General features: G+C 39.7%; 1 protein-coding gene across 1 annotated transcript in view; it reads right to left on the bottom strand.

Moving 5' to 3' along the window:
• The window catches only part of LOC137111397 (synaptosomal-associated protein 25-A-like), a 34,283-nt gene that overhangs the window by 5,896 nt on the left and 10,618 nt on the right, over positions 1-17,769 (bottom strand). Inside the window, exons 2-5 of the mRNA XM_067495090.1 lie at positions 12,898-13,003; positions 11,674-11,715; positions 4,102-4,150; positions 387-504 (exon numbers count right to left, since the gene is read on the bottom strand). Coding sequence (XP_067351191.1) covers positions 387-504; positions 4,102-4,150; positions 11,674-11,715; positions 12,898-12,969 — 281 coding nt within the window. The 5' untranslated portion in view covers positions 12,970-13,003. The remainder of the gene's footprint in view (positions 1-386; positions 505-4,101; positions 4,151-11,673; positions 11,716-12,897; positions 13,004-17,769) is intronic.

The raw sequence follows: 17,769 nt of genomic DNA, 5'->3' as shown, positions 1-17,769 counted from the left end.
GATGGCTGCTGTGGCCCGGATCCCTGCTGATGCTGCTACCTGCTGGAAAAGAATCTCTCATCCAATGTGGAATGAAGGGCTTTGGATGATAACAGCCATAGAGGCTGGAGAGCAAAAAAAAAAAAAAAAAGTGGCATTGGACCTATTGTGCACATGTCTGTGATTCATGCATGCAGACGCTATCTTACACTTGCTCAGTCCTAACTTGAGCAAACCCGTCCACGTGGCATGCAGTGCTGGTGCCTGTTCGCAGAGTGTGTTACTGTGGCTATGGGCCTGACCGCTCACACCACAGTTCACCATGCTCTACACACCAGAAGCAGGTAGATGGATAGAGAAGCAGGTAGGCAGGCATTAAAACACATGCAGTCAGAGGCAACACCTACTTGTTACAGGGACATGAACATAGACCACAGAACTGTCCTAGATTGTTCAAATTCTTTTCTGCATCCTTCATGTCCTTATTGATTTGGTCCATCCCCTCCTCGATGCGCTCCAGTTGTTCTGATTACCAACACATTGTCATTTTTCCCAGCAATAGAAAGCACATGAGAAGAGAAGAGAGGAGGAAGAAGTTGCAAGTGGGAGGAAGTGGAGGTGGGGAGTAGAGAGGGGAAACAAAGGAGAAAAGACAAAAAAAGACATTGACTGTGACAAGAGAGACATCAGACATCACCACCACCACCACCACCATCACCATCACCACCAGCACTGGACAGGCAAGACCATGGACCTCCTGGCCGGTACCTACTTTTTAATACATGGGCATATCAGACCACAGCATTGTCCTAAATCTTTTAAATCTTTCTCGGCCTCCTTCAGGTCTGCGTTCACCTTGTTCATGCCCTCTTCCACACGATCAAGTTGTTCTGGTGAGGACAAAGGCATGAGAGGAGTGAAATAAAGTTGTCTTTTTAGATTTTTCTTTTCCTGCTGGTCTACGCTACAGCGCAAGAGGCTAAATATCTTGTCTAGCTGAAGAAAGCAAAGCAGAAGGCAAAGCAGAAATTTTACCTTGGATTCTATATTCTTCCAATCGCTTTTGTTTTCTCCTTCCATCGTGAGGAACAAACCGCTTTTCTGAGTAAGTATTTCATCTGTGTGGCAGCAGCAGTACCTATTTCAGGTGTTACTGCTGCCACTCTGGCTTTATGAACACTGCTGCAAACCAGTGGAATCAAGTGTATGATGAAAGAGTGAAAGGCAAAAATAGGGAGAAATGTACGCCTGCCATGTTGATGCAAATTTTACAGGGACAACACATTCAAGTATACCAGAAGCCAAGTTAGAGAGAAGTGAGAATGGAAATTAAGAGTGGATTTCGTAGAGGCACAAATACGTGCTTGACAATATGTCAGACAGCGCACTTAAAACCAAGTGACTAATCAATGCAGAGCTATCAGAGCTCGAAAAAGGCTCTGATTCAAGGTCAGGTCTTGTCATTGGTTAATAGCTTACAGACAGGACACCAGTGAACATCTGTCGGTAAGGGCAGACCTGGAAGTCGTCAAACAAATACAAGGAACAGCATGAGATTCTGTGGTATACAACCAGATTACAAAGCAAAACACTGTCATTTCCGCAGCTATGTTTTTGTGTCATGTCCCACCCCCAAGCCCGGAGTAATTCTTCACAGGTTAGAACGCATCTTACACGGACTATCTTCTGGTGTTGGTTACATGTCTGAATGGAAAACTCCAGATAATGTCTGGACCTGACCCTCCTGACATTCTTTAGAGTTCGTGTCTGAAAGGGGCTTAAGTGGCTTCCAGCAGTGATCCCACGTAAAGTGAGGGATTGAGAAGAGGAAGGAAAATTAGAAGTAGACTGTGTGGCCTAGACTCAGTCAGTCACAGGTTGAACAATTATAAAATATATTGATTCAAATCAATGTGTAATGAGTGCATTTTAAATCTTTTCTACAAGTACCTTTCACATGTTAATTGTATTTCCTTCACAGTGTCATGTTTGGAAATAAGATACTGATGTGCAAAAGCTACAATCAAACATGTGTTTTCTTTCTCTGAGCTGAAATGCAGCAAGTCACCATATTCGTGTGCTGTCACTGAAGTGCAAAATATTAGCCCTGTCTTAGACATAAGCCAGGTCAACATGCATATAACAAGCAGAGAGGGACTCATTAGCTGCAGTAAGTCCTCCACCTCAGGTAATACATCACTGCAACCAATGACAAGTCTCCTCCTTTGTATCACCTAGTGTGTGTGTGGGTTTGTGTCTGTGTAAATGTGCCTGTCTTTTTTCTTTGGCAGTACTACAGGAGATTCATGATATAAATAATATACATGCAAGAGCTTCTAATGGTAGAGGCTTGAGCAAGTCAGTAGTCGTTGTAAGCAGTACAGAGGTGTAGAGTGCGGAGATAGGGATAGACAAAGAATGAAGACGGGAAGTTCTCTCCAGGTAAAGGGAGAGAAAAACGAGAGAAGTGGAGGTCAGGAGAGAAAAGATAAAGGGGAAAAAAGAAAAGGAATGAGAAATACGGGACGTGATACGATGGGAAGAAGGAGAAAGAAACCAAGAGTGACATATGGCGGATCAGGTAGAGAGGACATTAGCTGAGAGGCAGAGGTAATTTAAATCTGTGAATTGATTGCTGTCCTGTGCTAACACCAGGGAGCTGTGCACTGTGTCAGGTCGTACTCTGGGGGGAAGAAGGCAGGAGGAATGCAAGAAAGACAAAGAGGGAGGAGACAGGCTATCTGTTCCTTTGACAGGCCAATTAGGCTGCTCCGTCATGCATGGAACTATGCACAAGCCTTTGGTAACACATATGCACATATACTCCACACACACTATGACCAAGGCCTCATCTACACTCAGTAAATGTGTGTTTAATATATACACACCAGCTACTCTAATGTGGATATAAATAGCGAAAATGTGACTTCAAGCATTTACCCTTTTAGAGTTAATGCTCTTTCCAACAGCAGACAAAGGGAGTTTTTCCTCACACTTTGTCTGAGTTCATCTGCTCCTGTAAAGCCACACAGTCACAGCTCAGACTAATGACCAATCCTTTCCTAAATACGTCTTTTGGAATTTTTAGAACGTAGGTGAAATTCTTCTAAAGAGGGCTTTAAAACCATTATCTTATTTAAGTACTTCTGAGTATCCAAACAACTTGAAAGCAACAAACAATTTAACAGTTATATGAGCTGTATAATAACTTCTTTAAAATTAATTTCTTTTTCTTACGACTTATCCTGTGAGTTCAGGGTCACCAAAGCCGATCGTTGTCTGCATGTTGTCCTTCCTGACGCAACGCTCCCCAATTTCTATTGGGCTTGGACTGGCACTACACAGCTGGGGATGGGAATGGGCTCTTGGGGGTTCAGTCTGTTCAACATCACGCCGTTGCCTATGATAAGGGTCTTTTTTCCTACAAACTTTTATTTTTCCTCTTTTTCGTCTGGTGGCAACACGCTCAAAAGGTTGGAAACTACAGATTTGAATGTCACTACTTGAGTCATTTTTTTCTGATTTTAAAAAGCTCCTCCTGTTAGTTGGAAGTCTGCATGTGAAGAATCAGTGCAGTGCCTTTCTGATTTTTAATAGTGGAAAAAGCCATGGGCAAAGCAGTCCTGAAGCTGGTGCGGGGGAATGTGTTTGATACCATCCCAATTATTTTATCTCACAAAAAAGATAAATGTAAAATATATCTATTAGCAGCTGACATCTGACTTCTTACTCAGTCAGTCCAGTGTTGTGGAAAACAAGTCAAGGAGGTTTCAGAGAGTCCAATATATTGAAGTGTAGTAATATGGTGGCAAAGCAGTAAGCTAGCTCAATGGTCACATCCAGTATAATCATGTCAGCCACAATAGCTTCAGCTGAGGTTAATTTTAGACTTGCCAGAACCTCACAAAGAAATTAATTGATCTTCTGCTTTTGGAATTATAAAGCCACAAAGGTCAAGTTAAATTTCACTGGCACTCTACAGTGTTATACCGGATGTGCTGCTGCTGTGGACTCTCTCATTAAACAACATAAGTAAGCAGCAGGAGAGAGCAGGTAAAGAAGATTAAAAGTGAAACAGCTGTTAGAGCACTAGCGTTTAGTGATCTCTCCCTGATGACTTACCTCCCTGCTCATCCAACATGACCAGAGTCCTGATGCCGGCATCTTTACTCTAACAAAAAAGGAGGAGAGGGGAGAAGAAAAAAGAGAGGGGGGAAAGAAAGGAAAAATCATGGCCGATCAGTACAGCAGAGCTCGGTCAAATTACAATTCAAAATCACAGTTTTAGCAGAACTTCTTGCATGTTTGGCTTCTGTCTCGACACACCGTAAGTTCCCAGAAAACCATCGGACACTCCACAAAAACACTGGCCTAGCAACAAATATGTAACATGTTAATGTGTGAGCTTAAGAAGTAATGTTAGGCAGGGTTTTCTACCTCTGGACAGAGCCAGACTTCCTGCTGTTTCTAGCTTTGTATTTAATGTACCATCATAACAGTTTTCACACCTAATTCTCCAAAAAAGACAAGCAAGCACATTTCCCACATTGTCAATCTATTCCTATAAGCTATAGCAGTCAACAATGGGAGGACTTCATTTAACACATTTGACCTAAGACTGGAGCAGCGCCACGGGAGTAAAAAACTACAGTGATCGTAAGAGGAAACGGACAATACAATTCAGGTAGCGATTGGCTTGTTGTGTATTAGTGTTAAATAAAAGTTTAAACCTACTTTAAGAGCTTTACTTAAAATAAATCTCTGGGTGAAAATCAAAGAACTGTGCACTAAAAACATAACCATGGTCAGCACAGTTTCAGTGGTACAGTCAACATTCTCATTATCTCTGTGGGAGTAGGTGCAGTCACAGCTAGAAAGACCTTTAGGAGTGTCAGTCAAGATTATGTCACCCTTTTATAGAAGCATTTCTCAAATAAGACAGACTACACAATTATCCAACTACACAACAATTGGGCACAAAACAAAATTGCAAACCTACTAAAACCTCAGAAAAGAAAAGAAACACCTCCAGAGAAAATATCAAACTGCAACATATATATTCTCTCTAGATCTTGCAAAGATTCTTGGGATAAACCTTGTCCACCAAATGGTATGTGCTATATTTGTTCTGTTCACTGGGATGGTACCAGATATTTGTTGACAAAGCTCCAACAATGTAACATTCTGATTTGGCTTACAGAGTTGGAACATGCTCAGATGTACGAGCAAACACACACACACACACACACCAAAAGAGAGAACATGAACCTCAGACTCATACACTGTTATTTTTTCATCACATAATAACACACTCCAGTGAGCACACAATAACATTAACCACTGTGCATACAACAAAACAACAGCTTTGCACTCTCCATGAGCCAGGGGGCTTCCTTTGACAAATATTAAAGTCCAAAGGCCATTCAGTTCATGCATCAGCTATTTTGGATCAAAGTGTGTTCTGACCTTCTTGGAGCAGTGATAGATCGAGACCAGTGCTAGAGGCCAGTGAGACATGCCACTGATATTAGTATTAATCAACCCGACTGTGATCAGCCAATGGCCATGGATCTGTGTCAGTGGGAAGTTAAACTGATTTTGATTAATGAATGCCCAGAGCTCTGAGAAAAAAGAAATGATTATCAGCTTACAAACATCATCGGCCGAGCTAATGTTTGCATATACAGTACATGTGCTTAAAACCACCTCTAAAACTACAGGACAGGATATCTGTCCACGCCAACTGGCATAGTCTGATATAGTGACATCATTTTATTTCTGCACGGCTTGTTAAACACACAGACACGTACTACTAAGGTCTTCTTCACACTGTTGAACATTTTAAATTGACTTCATCTTTTATTAGTTGTTAAGCAGTTCTGTCCTAAATCCTTTTTTGCCTTGATGGTTAGGCGAATTAAATCATTGCTAAAAAGGTTAAAAGTGATGTCTAAGTCAGTTACAATGACAAAAGTAAATGTAATCATTGTTTCTCTGCTTTGCATCAACAAGGTTAAGGAAAGGCTAAAGGCAAATACAGGTAGAAAATCTTTTAAAACATGTAATAATTAAAGGGAAAGGAGACAGAAGGGACAATGGAGTAGGAAAGAGCAAGAGCAAGACAAAGAATGAGGCCAAGAGGTACGCTGTCATTAAGATGTCCTAATGACAGTGCAGAGCATTGATTTCCTATTGAGGAATTCACTCAACTAATTCGGTCACTGTTGAGATGACAGCAGCAGTAAGGACCCACGTATTCCAACTGCTGCCATGCTACTGATCACCCAGAGGTGAAGTGACATCATAACATGGACACCAATCTGCAGAACTAGCGCCATTCATGTTGGAATCAATCTAAAAATGTTCGGCATGTACATTACACTAAAGATTTGTTTAACTGTAGAATTTTGTGTCCCTAAAGTGTCAAAACAGTGACATTTTAAAAAACAAGTCTTATTTGTTGGACGAGAGAATCAATATTACTTTCACAGTGATATTGCAACTTACAGCTGTAAAGGGGAAACATCCATCTAGCTAACGTGTAGGTATTTTGAGATAATCCATATTTGTATTAAGCATTAAGCCAACTTGTTTTACACAGTTTAATATACAGTGTTTATGATATTTTATTAAAGACCATAATAAAGATTTTGGCTTAGCGTTATGCCATCTGGCAACTATGTGAAAATACATCACGTGAATTTGCAAAGTAATGCAGAAGTTATTTAACAAGTAATGTACTAAATGACCTTCTACAGCTTTTTTTCCTACTTTATTTGAGTAACAACCCCCAAGTTGCTATACTAAGCTAAACTCACTGGCTTCCTGGCTGTTATTAACCTTGTAAAAAAAAGGTAAATGTATTGTCCAATGTGCTTTAGTATCTTGTGACAATAATCATAAATAAACTGCTTTGTTGCCTACAGTATTTTTACAGAGCACTGATTATAGTCATACAACAGCCCCATCGATGTAATATCATGTCCATCTTGTGTAAAATTTTTTCCCATTTTACTGATTTTGTGTGGTCAATGGCCAGATTGGATTTGGACTGATGTCATTCACCTCTCTGTCTCTCTAATTATCTTTCACATGTCCCTCATCTCATTCCATTCCCCTTTGCTGTCTTCCTTTCTATATTTCATTTCAGTCTCTCACACTCCCTTTCTTCACATTTCATCTCCTACAAAGCAGTTTTTCATTTCTGTTCCTTGCAGCCCCGGTGTGAAGATAACAGTTTTCATAAAAACTCCAATATCTAAGGATCTGCCTTCAGAAAACCTTTTTAGAAAAATATGTAAAACGTATTAGACCAGGACAACCTTCATTTCTGGAGTTCTTGGATTTTTTCGAATTATGTATAGATTTTCATGTATGACTAAAACAGAATTTGGTGTTGTTTAATAATAATAATGTAACAGTGAATCAGTTAATCAAAACTAACGAAAGCATAGGACTTATTAATAATATGCTCTATTATTATAGTTTGATATAAAGATCATTACCACGTTTACATCTGTTCATTAGATACAGAAGTCTAGCTTACCCCCTTGCTTCTAGGTAACTTATCTGCAGTACAAATTTAAAATTGGTCTTGTTTTGTATCTAAATATCTTGATACACCAGATTCTACTTATATGTTGTAAATTTTGCAAGTATTTCATAATGTAAAACATATCAGTAAATATGTTTAATATGTATACTTCAGAAAATGTCAAAGTTGTTCAGTGAATGAACAAACTCAGTCATTTCCTGCTGTCTTACATAATGTTTTAAATGTTATGCCAATGAGTTCAACCAACTTACAAAACACAAAGGATGAATACAGTTTAATTTTTTATTAACAGGACAGGATTAACAGGATTATGTGAGGAGAAAGTTCAAGAAAAAGGAAGAAGGCTTAAAGAGAAAAGAGCTCAAACTATTTTACAAGTTTATTTTACATATCTTTTACTTGCACTCTGTTACATTTTTGTGATAACACTTCATTGTTATATAAACAAATTTAGAATTTTCCTTGTGTAGCACTCAGGGTGCATATTTTTTTTAAAACACAAATGCATTATTGATTAGGCCTAATGGTTCCATTACTCTTAATGATCTTAAGATCTGTGTGCAACTGAAACAACAAAACAACAAAGGGACGACCCCAGGTAAGTGATCAGGAACAGGCCAGCTTTTTCATGTAGTAAAACAGTTGTTATTATCAGCCAGAATAAAGTTGGTATGAAGTTATTCCACCGTTTCTGTTTTGCTTCAAGAGCTTGGTATCACAACTGAGACTGGATTGAATGCAACGCCAATGCAACATTATGTTTTTCAGCCCAACTCCGAGGTCACGGATGCTGGTTGCTTATATGATTGTGGGTTTTTCTAACGTCAAAAAAACAGATTGGAGATTTCACAAACATGAATCTTCGAAAGAGCATCTCTTTTGCTCTCCTTTGTGGAAGGAGCGGGAGAGGCGTGTCAGTAGTGGAAAGGGGATTTAGATAGAGGCGTTTGAACCCACTGGATGTGAAAAGAAATCGATTGTCATTTGATGTTTAAATGAGTCATAAAAAGCCACAGAGTGCCTGCTAATCATAGCAACAGCTGCCAAGTTGATGCACAGACATTAACATAACACTGAATACCACTAAACTGGATGCATCAATGATTTTAAGGCAGGTATTTGATGGGGCTGCTCTGATGTGTGGAAAGACTGCAAAAAAAACTGGGTGATGAGATACCTTACATCCATTGTGTTTAAGTTCTGTTTTCTTAAACAAAGATTGACGGGACATCTTGCCATTATGTCAGTCAATCCAAAATCCTTCAATGACATAACATGTCTTCTAACTGAGAATGATGCTGTGGTGTCTTCTGAACGGATCATTAGTGGAAGCTTTGGGCCCACTGCGAGAGATGACTGAACCCAGTTTTTCCATTTATTGCCAAGTCAATGCAGACAGGTTCTACCCTGCTGGACCCTCCAAACACGCGTCTACAGAGGGAAGATGCTGACTTGTGTACAGAAACTCTGTTGTGACGAGGAGTACAATAAGGTGTGGGACACGGTTCTAGCATCACAGAGGCCCACAGTCGCCAAACGCAGTGCCAAGTAAACATACATATAGATGTGTGTGTGGTTATGTAAATCACAGGTCACAGGGTTAGTGACAAAACAGGAGAAGACAGGAGACTGTATTACAGCATTATTGATTCCATGTTGTGAGAGATGGATCACAGATTCAGCGAATGTAGCTCAAAGTTGGCTACAGCCAGTTTGTAACACACAATCCACAAAGTGATACATTTCTTGATGGGAAGCTATAACATTTAGCATCTCCACAGCAATGTGTGAGAATTCATTCTCCACTCGGAGGAAGGTACTTTTGGACATCAGAAAAGTCAGGTAGAACTGTATGTGCACAGTTGTCTCCCCAACTCCAGTCAGTGAGTCAAACACTGGACTAAAGAATGAGTAGTACACTAATGTGACATCTTTTTATGTCCTAAGGCAGTAATACTATCCAGGCATTTTTAAAATGCAGTAGGTAGCAGCTTAAATCTACATATTTGCTTCCGGAATGTCAAAAAAAATTTAAAAAAAAAGCTGTCAAAATTGCACCCACTGAAAATCTGTCTCTTGGTGAAGACCTAAAGTAAAGTTGTATAATTTGGGGAAAACTGAACTCAAATAAAAACAGAATTATAACATTTGGTAGGTAACACAGTGGTGGAGTGGGTTAGCGCTGCTGCCTCATAGCTAGAAGATCACTAGTTCAAATCCACCTGCAGGTGGTGACCTTTCTATGTGGAGTTTGCATGTTCTCCCTGTGCTTGGGGGGGTTTCCCTGGGGTCCAAAGACAGGCATGTTAGGTTAATTGGTGTCTCGATATTAGGTGTGAATGGCTCTCTGTCTGTGTGTGTCAATGTGTGTTGGCCCTGAGTTAAGACTGGTGACCTGTCCTGGGGGTACCCCCCTCTCAACTAATGACACCTGGAATAGGCCTAAACCAGATAAGCAGTTACAGATAATGGATAGATGAACGGAAAAAATGCGGTCAGGGTTAATAACACCTGCTCCTCAGTACGACAACATCTGTGCTATGAACCAACGAGACATATAAATAATAAGGTTATATTCAGTAGCATATCCTGAATTATAGATGAAATAAAAAGAGAGAGATTCTCAGATTAAATGCCGTCCCTGTCCTTTCATACTTTGTTAGCATATCATTTTAAACCTCGAAAGGCCTGAATAAGCAGTTATTGCTGCATTGATCACTGCGGTCCAACTATTTTTCACTTATTCAATTAGTGTAAGCTTCACTATAAGCCATTTCCAAAAAGGGGCCATAGAGTATTAAACAACTACCTATGTGAGGGAAAAGTGCACTGTATGGTGAGGAAAAAGAACAACATTCATCCCAATTCATTCATTGCTTATTACTGTTTAAATGTATTTTGCTGGCAGTTTGCAAGTAAGGCAACATAAAAACAATAAAACCTGACAAACCAAAGAACCTGGGAAACAAACCACAGGATATTTTTACTCTTGCACTTGGACTTTGAAAATTGTAATGTCTCATTCTTTGGGCATTCTCTTCAAAGGTCAAATATTCAGCTACTGTCAGTGAAATTGCTTTTCTGTCAAGCAGGTGACTGTTAGGTTAGCCTCAGGTCCCACTCTGTAGCTCGCTGCTTTGTCTCATTACGACGTGGTGGTTGGTCCTGGGGTTAGCATGACGCCATGTCCCTGGCACCAGTGGGAATGTAACAGGAACTGAAGGCTCAATACACGTGGCAATTAAACACCAGTACTAACTTCATGCTAACTTTTCCTGTCATACAGATACAGTACGCTGACTGAAATGCCACCTGAGGGCAGTTCAGCAACTCTGCCAGAGAACTTGGAAGAAACTCGCCATCCCCAAATACAATGTGTCTGCAGAATTTTTTTCTAATTCAGGCAAAGCATCATCCTTTCGTTGCAGAGTGATCAGACTTTTAACAATCTCTTTGTACAACTCTAGCTTCCACAGCCACCTGTTCCCTGTTCACATTCCTCAAACACCGAACACGTATTCAGTCATTGGCTGAACATGTGGTTCCACTTTACAATAACAGCATGTGTAATGCAGTGTCTCAAAACTGTTTCATGCAAACTACGGCACCGTACGTCAATGTAATTTGTGTCCACAAAAAAAGATACAAGTAGGCTATGTTTTTAACAAGCTGAAGGCGGACTGGGTCTATGATTATAAGTTAGTACAGAGTATTTTCTGTATGCCAAAGCATATCTTATAGTCCAATGACATGACATCTCCCTTTTTAGATATTACATATAATTACGCCTTTCTCTTTCTCATGATGTGGCGAGTACAGTGTGATGCCTTTTCCTGGCTCATTTGTGAATTGTCACAGGCAGGAAATCAATATAATTTAAACACTGTAAATTCTCATTTGGGAATTTTATGGGATCAGCTATTATGAATTAACTTAAGGTAAAAATCTAGGTTTAAATTAAAATGATTAAAATGCAGATGGATTCATATACACCCTGGTAAACATCTACTGTATATTTTGAGACAGACCAGGAATGAAAACATCATGACAAGTCAGTGTTTGTGTAATCATGCAAGCCACTTCTTCCCTATCTGCTGTCTCAGTTAACATGATGTGTGTCATTGTACGGTTCAACTCACCTCCTCAACCAGGGCCAGCATGCGTCGAGTGCTCTCCAGAGACTGCCAGAAGATAGAAAGAAAGAGAGAGAGAGGGAAAGATGATTAGCCGAGGGTTCACAAGAGAGAAAAAAGAAATTAAATCACATCACATCTCACAAAGATCACAAACATACATGTCTTAAGTTGGAATATTGATTTAATAAAGCATCAATTGAAAGGTGAACAATGGGGAACTGAAGACTGCTAAAGTGCTGTATTCAAAGCTACATAGACAGACAAATTACTGATACTCAGACTTGTAATTAGGCTTGATTAGTTCTCTGCTCTGTGATTCCAAGATGAGTTATCTGATTTCTATCTGTTTACATATTTTCTACTTTCTACAGGGTCCCTCCAAATCTCCTATTTTTTAAACCAAATCTATTTTATTCCTAATCCTTTTTTCACTTTTTCTTTTTCTCCAGCCCAATCCCAACCCATCCAGCCATCCAGCCATCCAGCCATCCATCATCCATCCATCCCTGCCTTGCACATTTCTCTCTTCCCTCCCTCCAATCACATCTATGGAGCCCCTTGGCCTTGCATTATCTCCTCATGAATGTTTAATAAGGCCATTTGAGCTTCTCTATTATTCTGCTGCACAGAATTATCTGCTCTTACTGAGCTCATCTCAACTCATTTAAGAAGGCAAAGTTCCCCCTTTATCCAAAAAAAGCACAGTCTTGATGAAAGAGACTTGCTAAAACAAGGGAGGGTCACATTAGAGCAGCTGTGTCTGGTAGCCTGGAGGCTTTGCAGATAAATTTGTGTCCTTACAAGAACAGGTCATTTTAAAATGCCAAACTATAATTATCATGTCATGGAACAAAAATCAGTTTGGACTGTGGTTTTGCACAAAAAGAAAAAAGTTTCTGTTTTTGTGCTGTCTGGTGCTTTTCTCCCAACACCTACAAATGCTTCTGAATCACTTTTTTGGTAAAAGAAAGTTTTTGTTTAGAGGATTTCATAAATAAATTAAAGAACTATTTGAAGATATTACGATAAGCTTTGTTCAATTTAACAGGTGTAATCAAAGTGCACAAATAAAGCCCATTTTGTCCAGGTAGCTGTGACTTTCAGACAAAAAGCATAGTTTTCTTTCATCCACGTCTTTCTTTTTAACACCACAGCAGAGATCATCACTGCATCTAAGCTTCTTCATCCATCCTGCACAAGTCTGTGAGTGTGCATCTTCTACTGTACCTCGTCGGCTATCTGGTCTGCGCGTGTCTGCAGGTCGGCCAGCTCATTGCGCATGTCTGCTTCATCCACCATGATGATCGTTAACTTTGGCTTCAAACAAGAAAGACTTAGACAGAGAAAGAGGGAAATCGGTTAGTATACCAACAGTATAGAAGAAAACATTTCAGAGCATTAGTTTACAGTTTATCATGAAAATCATAAACATTGCATAGAGCACACACATGGCATCTCTTTAGTGGCCTAAAATGTCTCCTTCCTGAGTTGCAACTAAAATCTTGCTTTTAAGAATGTGCTTGCACAATGGGAAGTCAGGCTTTATGAGAAATCAAACAATATTATGTATATGTATACTGCATGTATACAGTATAATACAGAGCATCATAGAGGCCCCGCCAAAATTTCAATATGGGGAAAATGGAGTGCCTTTCTCCCCTGGAAGACATAGCTAGTGCTGCACTTGGTTGCTCACATGAAAAATGACAGAAGTGGTCGTGTAAAGAATAAAAAAACAGAATTAGTCCAAACCCTGGCTTCTCTTTGACCTGAGGAGAGCTGGGTGTAGTATGTGTGAAAAACAGTGATTTGAAAACCAGTGTTACTTAAGTTTACTGGGAGCTTAACAGTAGCAGCCTTATAGTGTTTGTGAACCAGGTACTATTTTCAAAGTCTCCTTTTAATGCTACATTTGACTCTTTTATGTACCCTGGTATCAAAACTTGTCAAAAAAAGTGCTCAGTTAATGTCGATCACACAGTAAAAACATATAGGATGAAGCAATGGCACCAAAATTGTTGCCTCAGCTAAAGTTAAGGGCAAAATTCTTAGCTATAAGTACAAACAATGCATAATTTACTGCTAAAAACACAATTCCAGCTACATACACAACCACACATATACTTGCACACTCCCAAACAAACTGAATATTTGGTCAAAGAAACACTGCTCGTACAGGCACCTCTAGCTGAAAGCTCAAGCCTACTGACCCTAAACCTTCTCCTCGGGGGTCAACAGTGAATCGAGACAAATGAGGGAGAAGCTTCATCACACTAACAGTAAGAAAATGTATCAGGACAGAGAGAGGGGTCTATTTTTGTTCCACTGACTTGCTGACAGACAGTATTTCATACAGCCACACACAGTAGAGCCTGGGATATGGCCCATGAAAAATGTATGTGGCTGTTCCTCTGCAGGCTGACTGAGTTATGTGCTGCTCCTGCTGCTGGTCGGGACCAAGGTTTTGAGGGTCGAGGGAACGAAAACAACAAGCTTAGTCTTTCTGTTTCCTTAATTTCTTCAGTCCCTCAATTTGGTCCTCTGGACAGTTACTCTGTAGTAAAATCATAAAAATCGGAACTGGTCCAATTGGATCTCATTTGTGTGTCTTTTTTTTTTGTTGTTGCGCTGATGGTGTTGAAGAGTCTTTGTGCTAATGTGGCTCATCTCTGATATAAGTTTACCCACCCAGCTGCTTTTACCTTTGGTATCATTAACATACACACGAAAACATAATGCCTTCATCATGATGCCTTCACTGTCATAGAGTGAACTCACTAATTTTCTATCGGGCGAGTGTTTGGAGCCATTCATCATCATTTAGGTGCTGTCAAACTCTGAACTTGCAGGTAAAATAGCCAAAACCTAAAAAGTTCATTTTCTGCCCCAGCCTTTGGAATCCATCACTCAATTCTTGTCAGAACATTACTGAGGTGAACAGCTTAGCTAGAGACACAGCGGGATGTTTGCCTGTCTGTCTCTGCCTCCATCCCAGGGGGGTTAATAATTGAAGTTAATAATTGAACATGTGCTGGGAAAAGAGAAAGTGCCTCTACTCCTTGTGTGTCTTGTCTGCTATGATGATACACAGCTGCATTTTACATTTTTGGTGACACTGTATTCCAGCGCTCCTTACAATTGGAGCAAAATCAGAATAAGCTTCAGGTCATAAATCAGCAACATTACAGGTGAACCACACAGAAGTTTCGGTTATAAAAGAGAAAACCTGAAAACCTGAACTGTTAGTATTGTATCTTACTGCTCCATTTTTCACAAAGTGGCAGACTAATCACATCCATGACTGTGCTCACTCTATTCCCACTAAGAAATATGCTCTTCATTTACTGAACATAATATGTCTCAGTATGATTCCATAACATCTGCCACAATAACTGAACTTAATGTAAATACAATACATACTGGGTCATGACCTGCGCTCTCACATGAACCATATTTCCATTTCTTTACACTCGCTGCTGTGTTATTGATCAGTGACCGTTTATCTCTTTGCAGAGCTGTGGCCTGTTGGTAAGTCACACAAACAATCCAGCCTCTTCTTCTCCTTCCTTATTGTTCTTATTTCTTCTCCTGTCATTGTGGTTTCTGTTTCTCAATCCAACAGTTGTACAATCAACATCATCAACAAATTTTCAACATAGATTCTATATTCAACAAAGCATATATCCATACATTATCAATTATTGCTTGTCTTAATTAGGGTCACTAGGCTTCTGGAGCCTACCCCATAGGTGAGAGGTGGGGTCTTCTTTATGTAATACCTTTGTGCTTGTGTGCTACTTGTGAGAATTATGTGCATCCACTGCTTGTCCCTGATGGGAGACTTATTCTTCATCGGACCTTAAAGCAGTGCATCTCACAACAATTGTGTATGATGAGTCCAGCTTTCTGCCCCTCCCTGATACAATTTCTTTCTGCCACCACGTTCTTTTCATACTATAAGGTTTGTGTTAAGCCAGTGAAAATACAAGGCCAGTTAAAATTGAATCCAGTGGATTTCAGTTTAAAACAGTTTAACACTGATCACATGCTTGTTGACTAACCAATACACAAATTAGATTAGTTTGGTGTTTATTAAAAGCTTGGTCCCAAATCCATATAATCTTAATGTATATACTAACTCTAAAGAGGTGTTAGTGTGTTAGTCAAAACAGCAACGAACCCTTGACTTTTTATCGTGTTTTGATGGATACATTATGTCCCATAATGCATTGGACAAAGGTAATGGGTGACGCAATTAAAGGACTTAAACTAAATAGCATTCCAACACAATTTTCTGTATTCTTGCAAAAGATTTATTTACAATTTCCTGTTCATTTTTCCTGTATAAATAGTTAGGTATGTTTTTGTTTTTGTATTAGTCCAATTAGTCCAAAAACAGTAGCTGCTATAATGATGATTCATGGGATGTGTCTTAAAAAGTCATGATGTGACAGCCATTGTCATCTCGATCCAAAATGTTAGCTACTGCAATAGCTAACTATAATATGGGCTCAAATAACCACCACGCCCTATTTGCCCATAACATATGAACAAGTTTCAATGTAACTCCACTGGCTTTACCTAATTATGCTTCAAGCTGACAGGTACAGTAACACAAACAAAAACCAGCTGTTATCTTTTTAGAGAAAATCAGTAATAATGCAACATTACTTGATTACATATACAGTATATTAATGTTCATATGTATCAACAAATACAAACCTGAACTGAAGAAGAGCAGGTAGGCTTTGCAACAGCAAACTGCTCTTTTAAAATCACATCACATTACAGCTCTTTCCTGATCCTCTGGCCATCCATCCCAAGTCAAGTCCTCTCTAACATGCTTAACATGTGTTTCATAGATACACACACACCCACACACACTCACCCACTCACTCTTGTGGAGCTGACTTAACACAGGGTAAGGCCCATCCCCCACCTGTGGCCCTGCTGGCTGCCACTGGTCTTTACTGACAGCTCCTGTAAGGCCTGAACTGCCAGGCTCAGCCCATGGAGAGATTAAAGTCAGCAGGGAAAGAGGATTTACTTTGCACTGTTTTCTCTCCTCTCACCTATCACTCCATCTCTTGTTTTTTCACTTCATCTACTTCCTATGCCCTCTGTGTCCATGACTGTATACAGTATTTGATCAGGAACCATGTAAGATGTACCATTAATAACCCATAATATTTATTTATACTTATATACATCTGTAGCTTACTGATGCAACACTGTTTTAATTTGCAGCTGGTGTCATTTGTAACTTGTCTCTTGCCAAATCATCTGGCCCTCAGGACCTGGACCAAAAGTAGTGCTGGACAGAAACTTTCCTGTCATGTCAACAGAATACGGATAACAGACAGAAAGCCTTATATTTATTGCTCCAGGTTTTGAAGTGCAGGGCGTCTAAGATACAGTAGAGGAACACTGAGTTAAAGGGAAACGTTGAAAGGGCATCAATGAATAAATGATCAAAATATTAATAGCATTAATCCAAACAGGCGTTGAAGGGAGCAGGATGAGAGAGGGAAAGAACAAGGACATGACCTCCGTGAATAAAGCAGGTAGATGCAGGTACATTTTCGTGTTTGTTGTTGCATTTTATGACTGGATTTAATCCCGGTCTGTCCCCTTGGAGCACAGAAAAGACAAGATGCTTAAAACTCCAGCATCTGCATTGACTGTGTTGGTTAAAAGGACAGATTTGGTTTCTGTGGACGTTCTAGTATGTTTCTGTTTTCCACCAACCTTGTTTGTCACATCCATCATCACATCTTTTCCTTCCTACAGTACAAAGCCACCTAGTTACAGGCACCACAGACTGCTACCATTTCCTGTCATGCTGTGGACATCACTTAAAGCAAGGAAGTTGGTTTCACATTGTGCACATAAAGACAGTGTAGCAGAGCTGAACAGCTTTTAGTTCAGGCACAGCTTTAGATGGGGACTGGATTAGCATTGTCATAGGCTGACATGAATTACTTTGTTACACAGCCCCACTTGTAGAAAAAGCCAATGACAAGCTATTTCAGGCAACAAAAAGAAATCCTGTCAAAGCATACAAATGGAAAATTCCACACTACAAACTGAGCTGAAAAA

The sequence above is a fragment of the Channa argus genome, chromosome 2 (genome assembly GCF_033026475.1).
Source record: "Channa argus isolate prfri chromosome 2, Channa argus male v1.0, whole genome shotgun sequence".
NCBI classification, from domain to species: domain Eukaryota; kingdom Metazoa; phylum Chordata; class Actinopteri; order Anabantiformes; family Channidae; genus Channa; species Channa argus.
The sequence above is the reverse complement of the archived record's forward strand: the minus strand, read 5'-3'. Positions and strand labels throughout refer to the sequence as shown.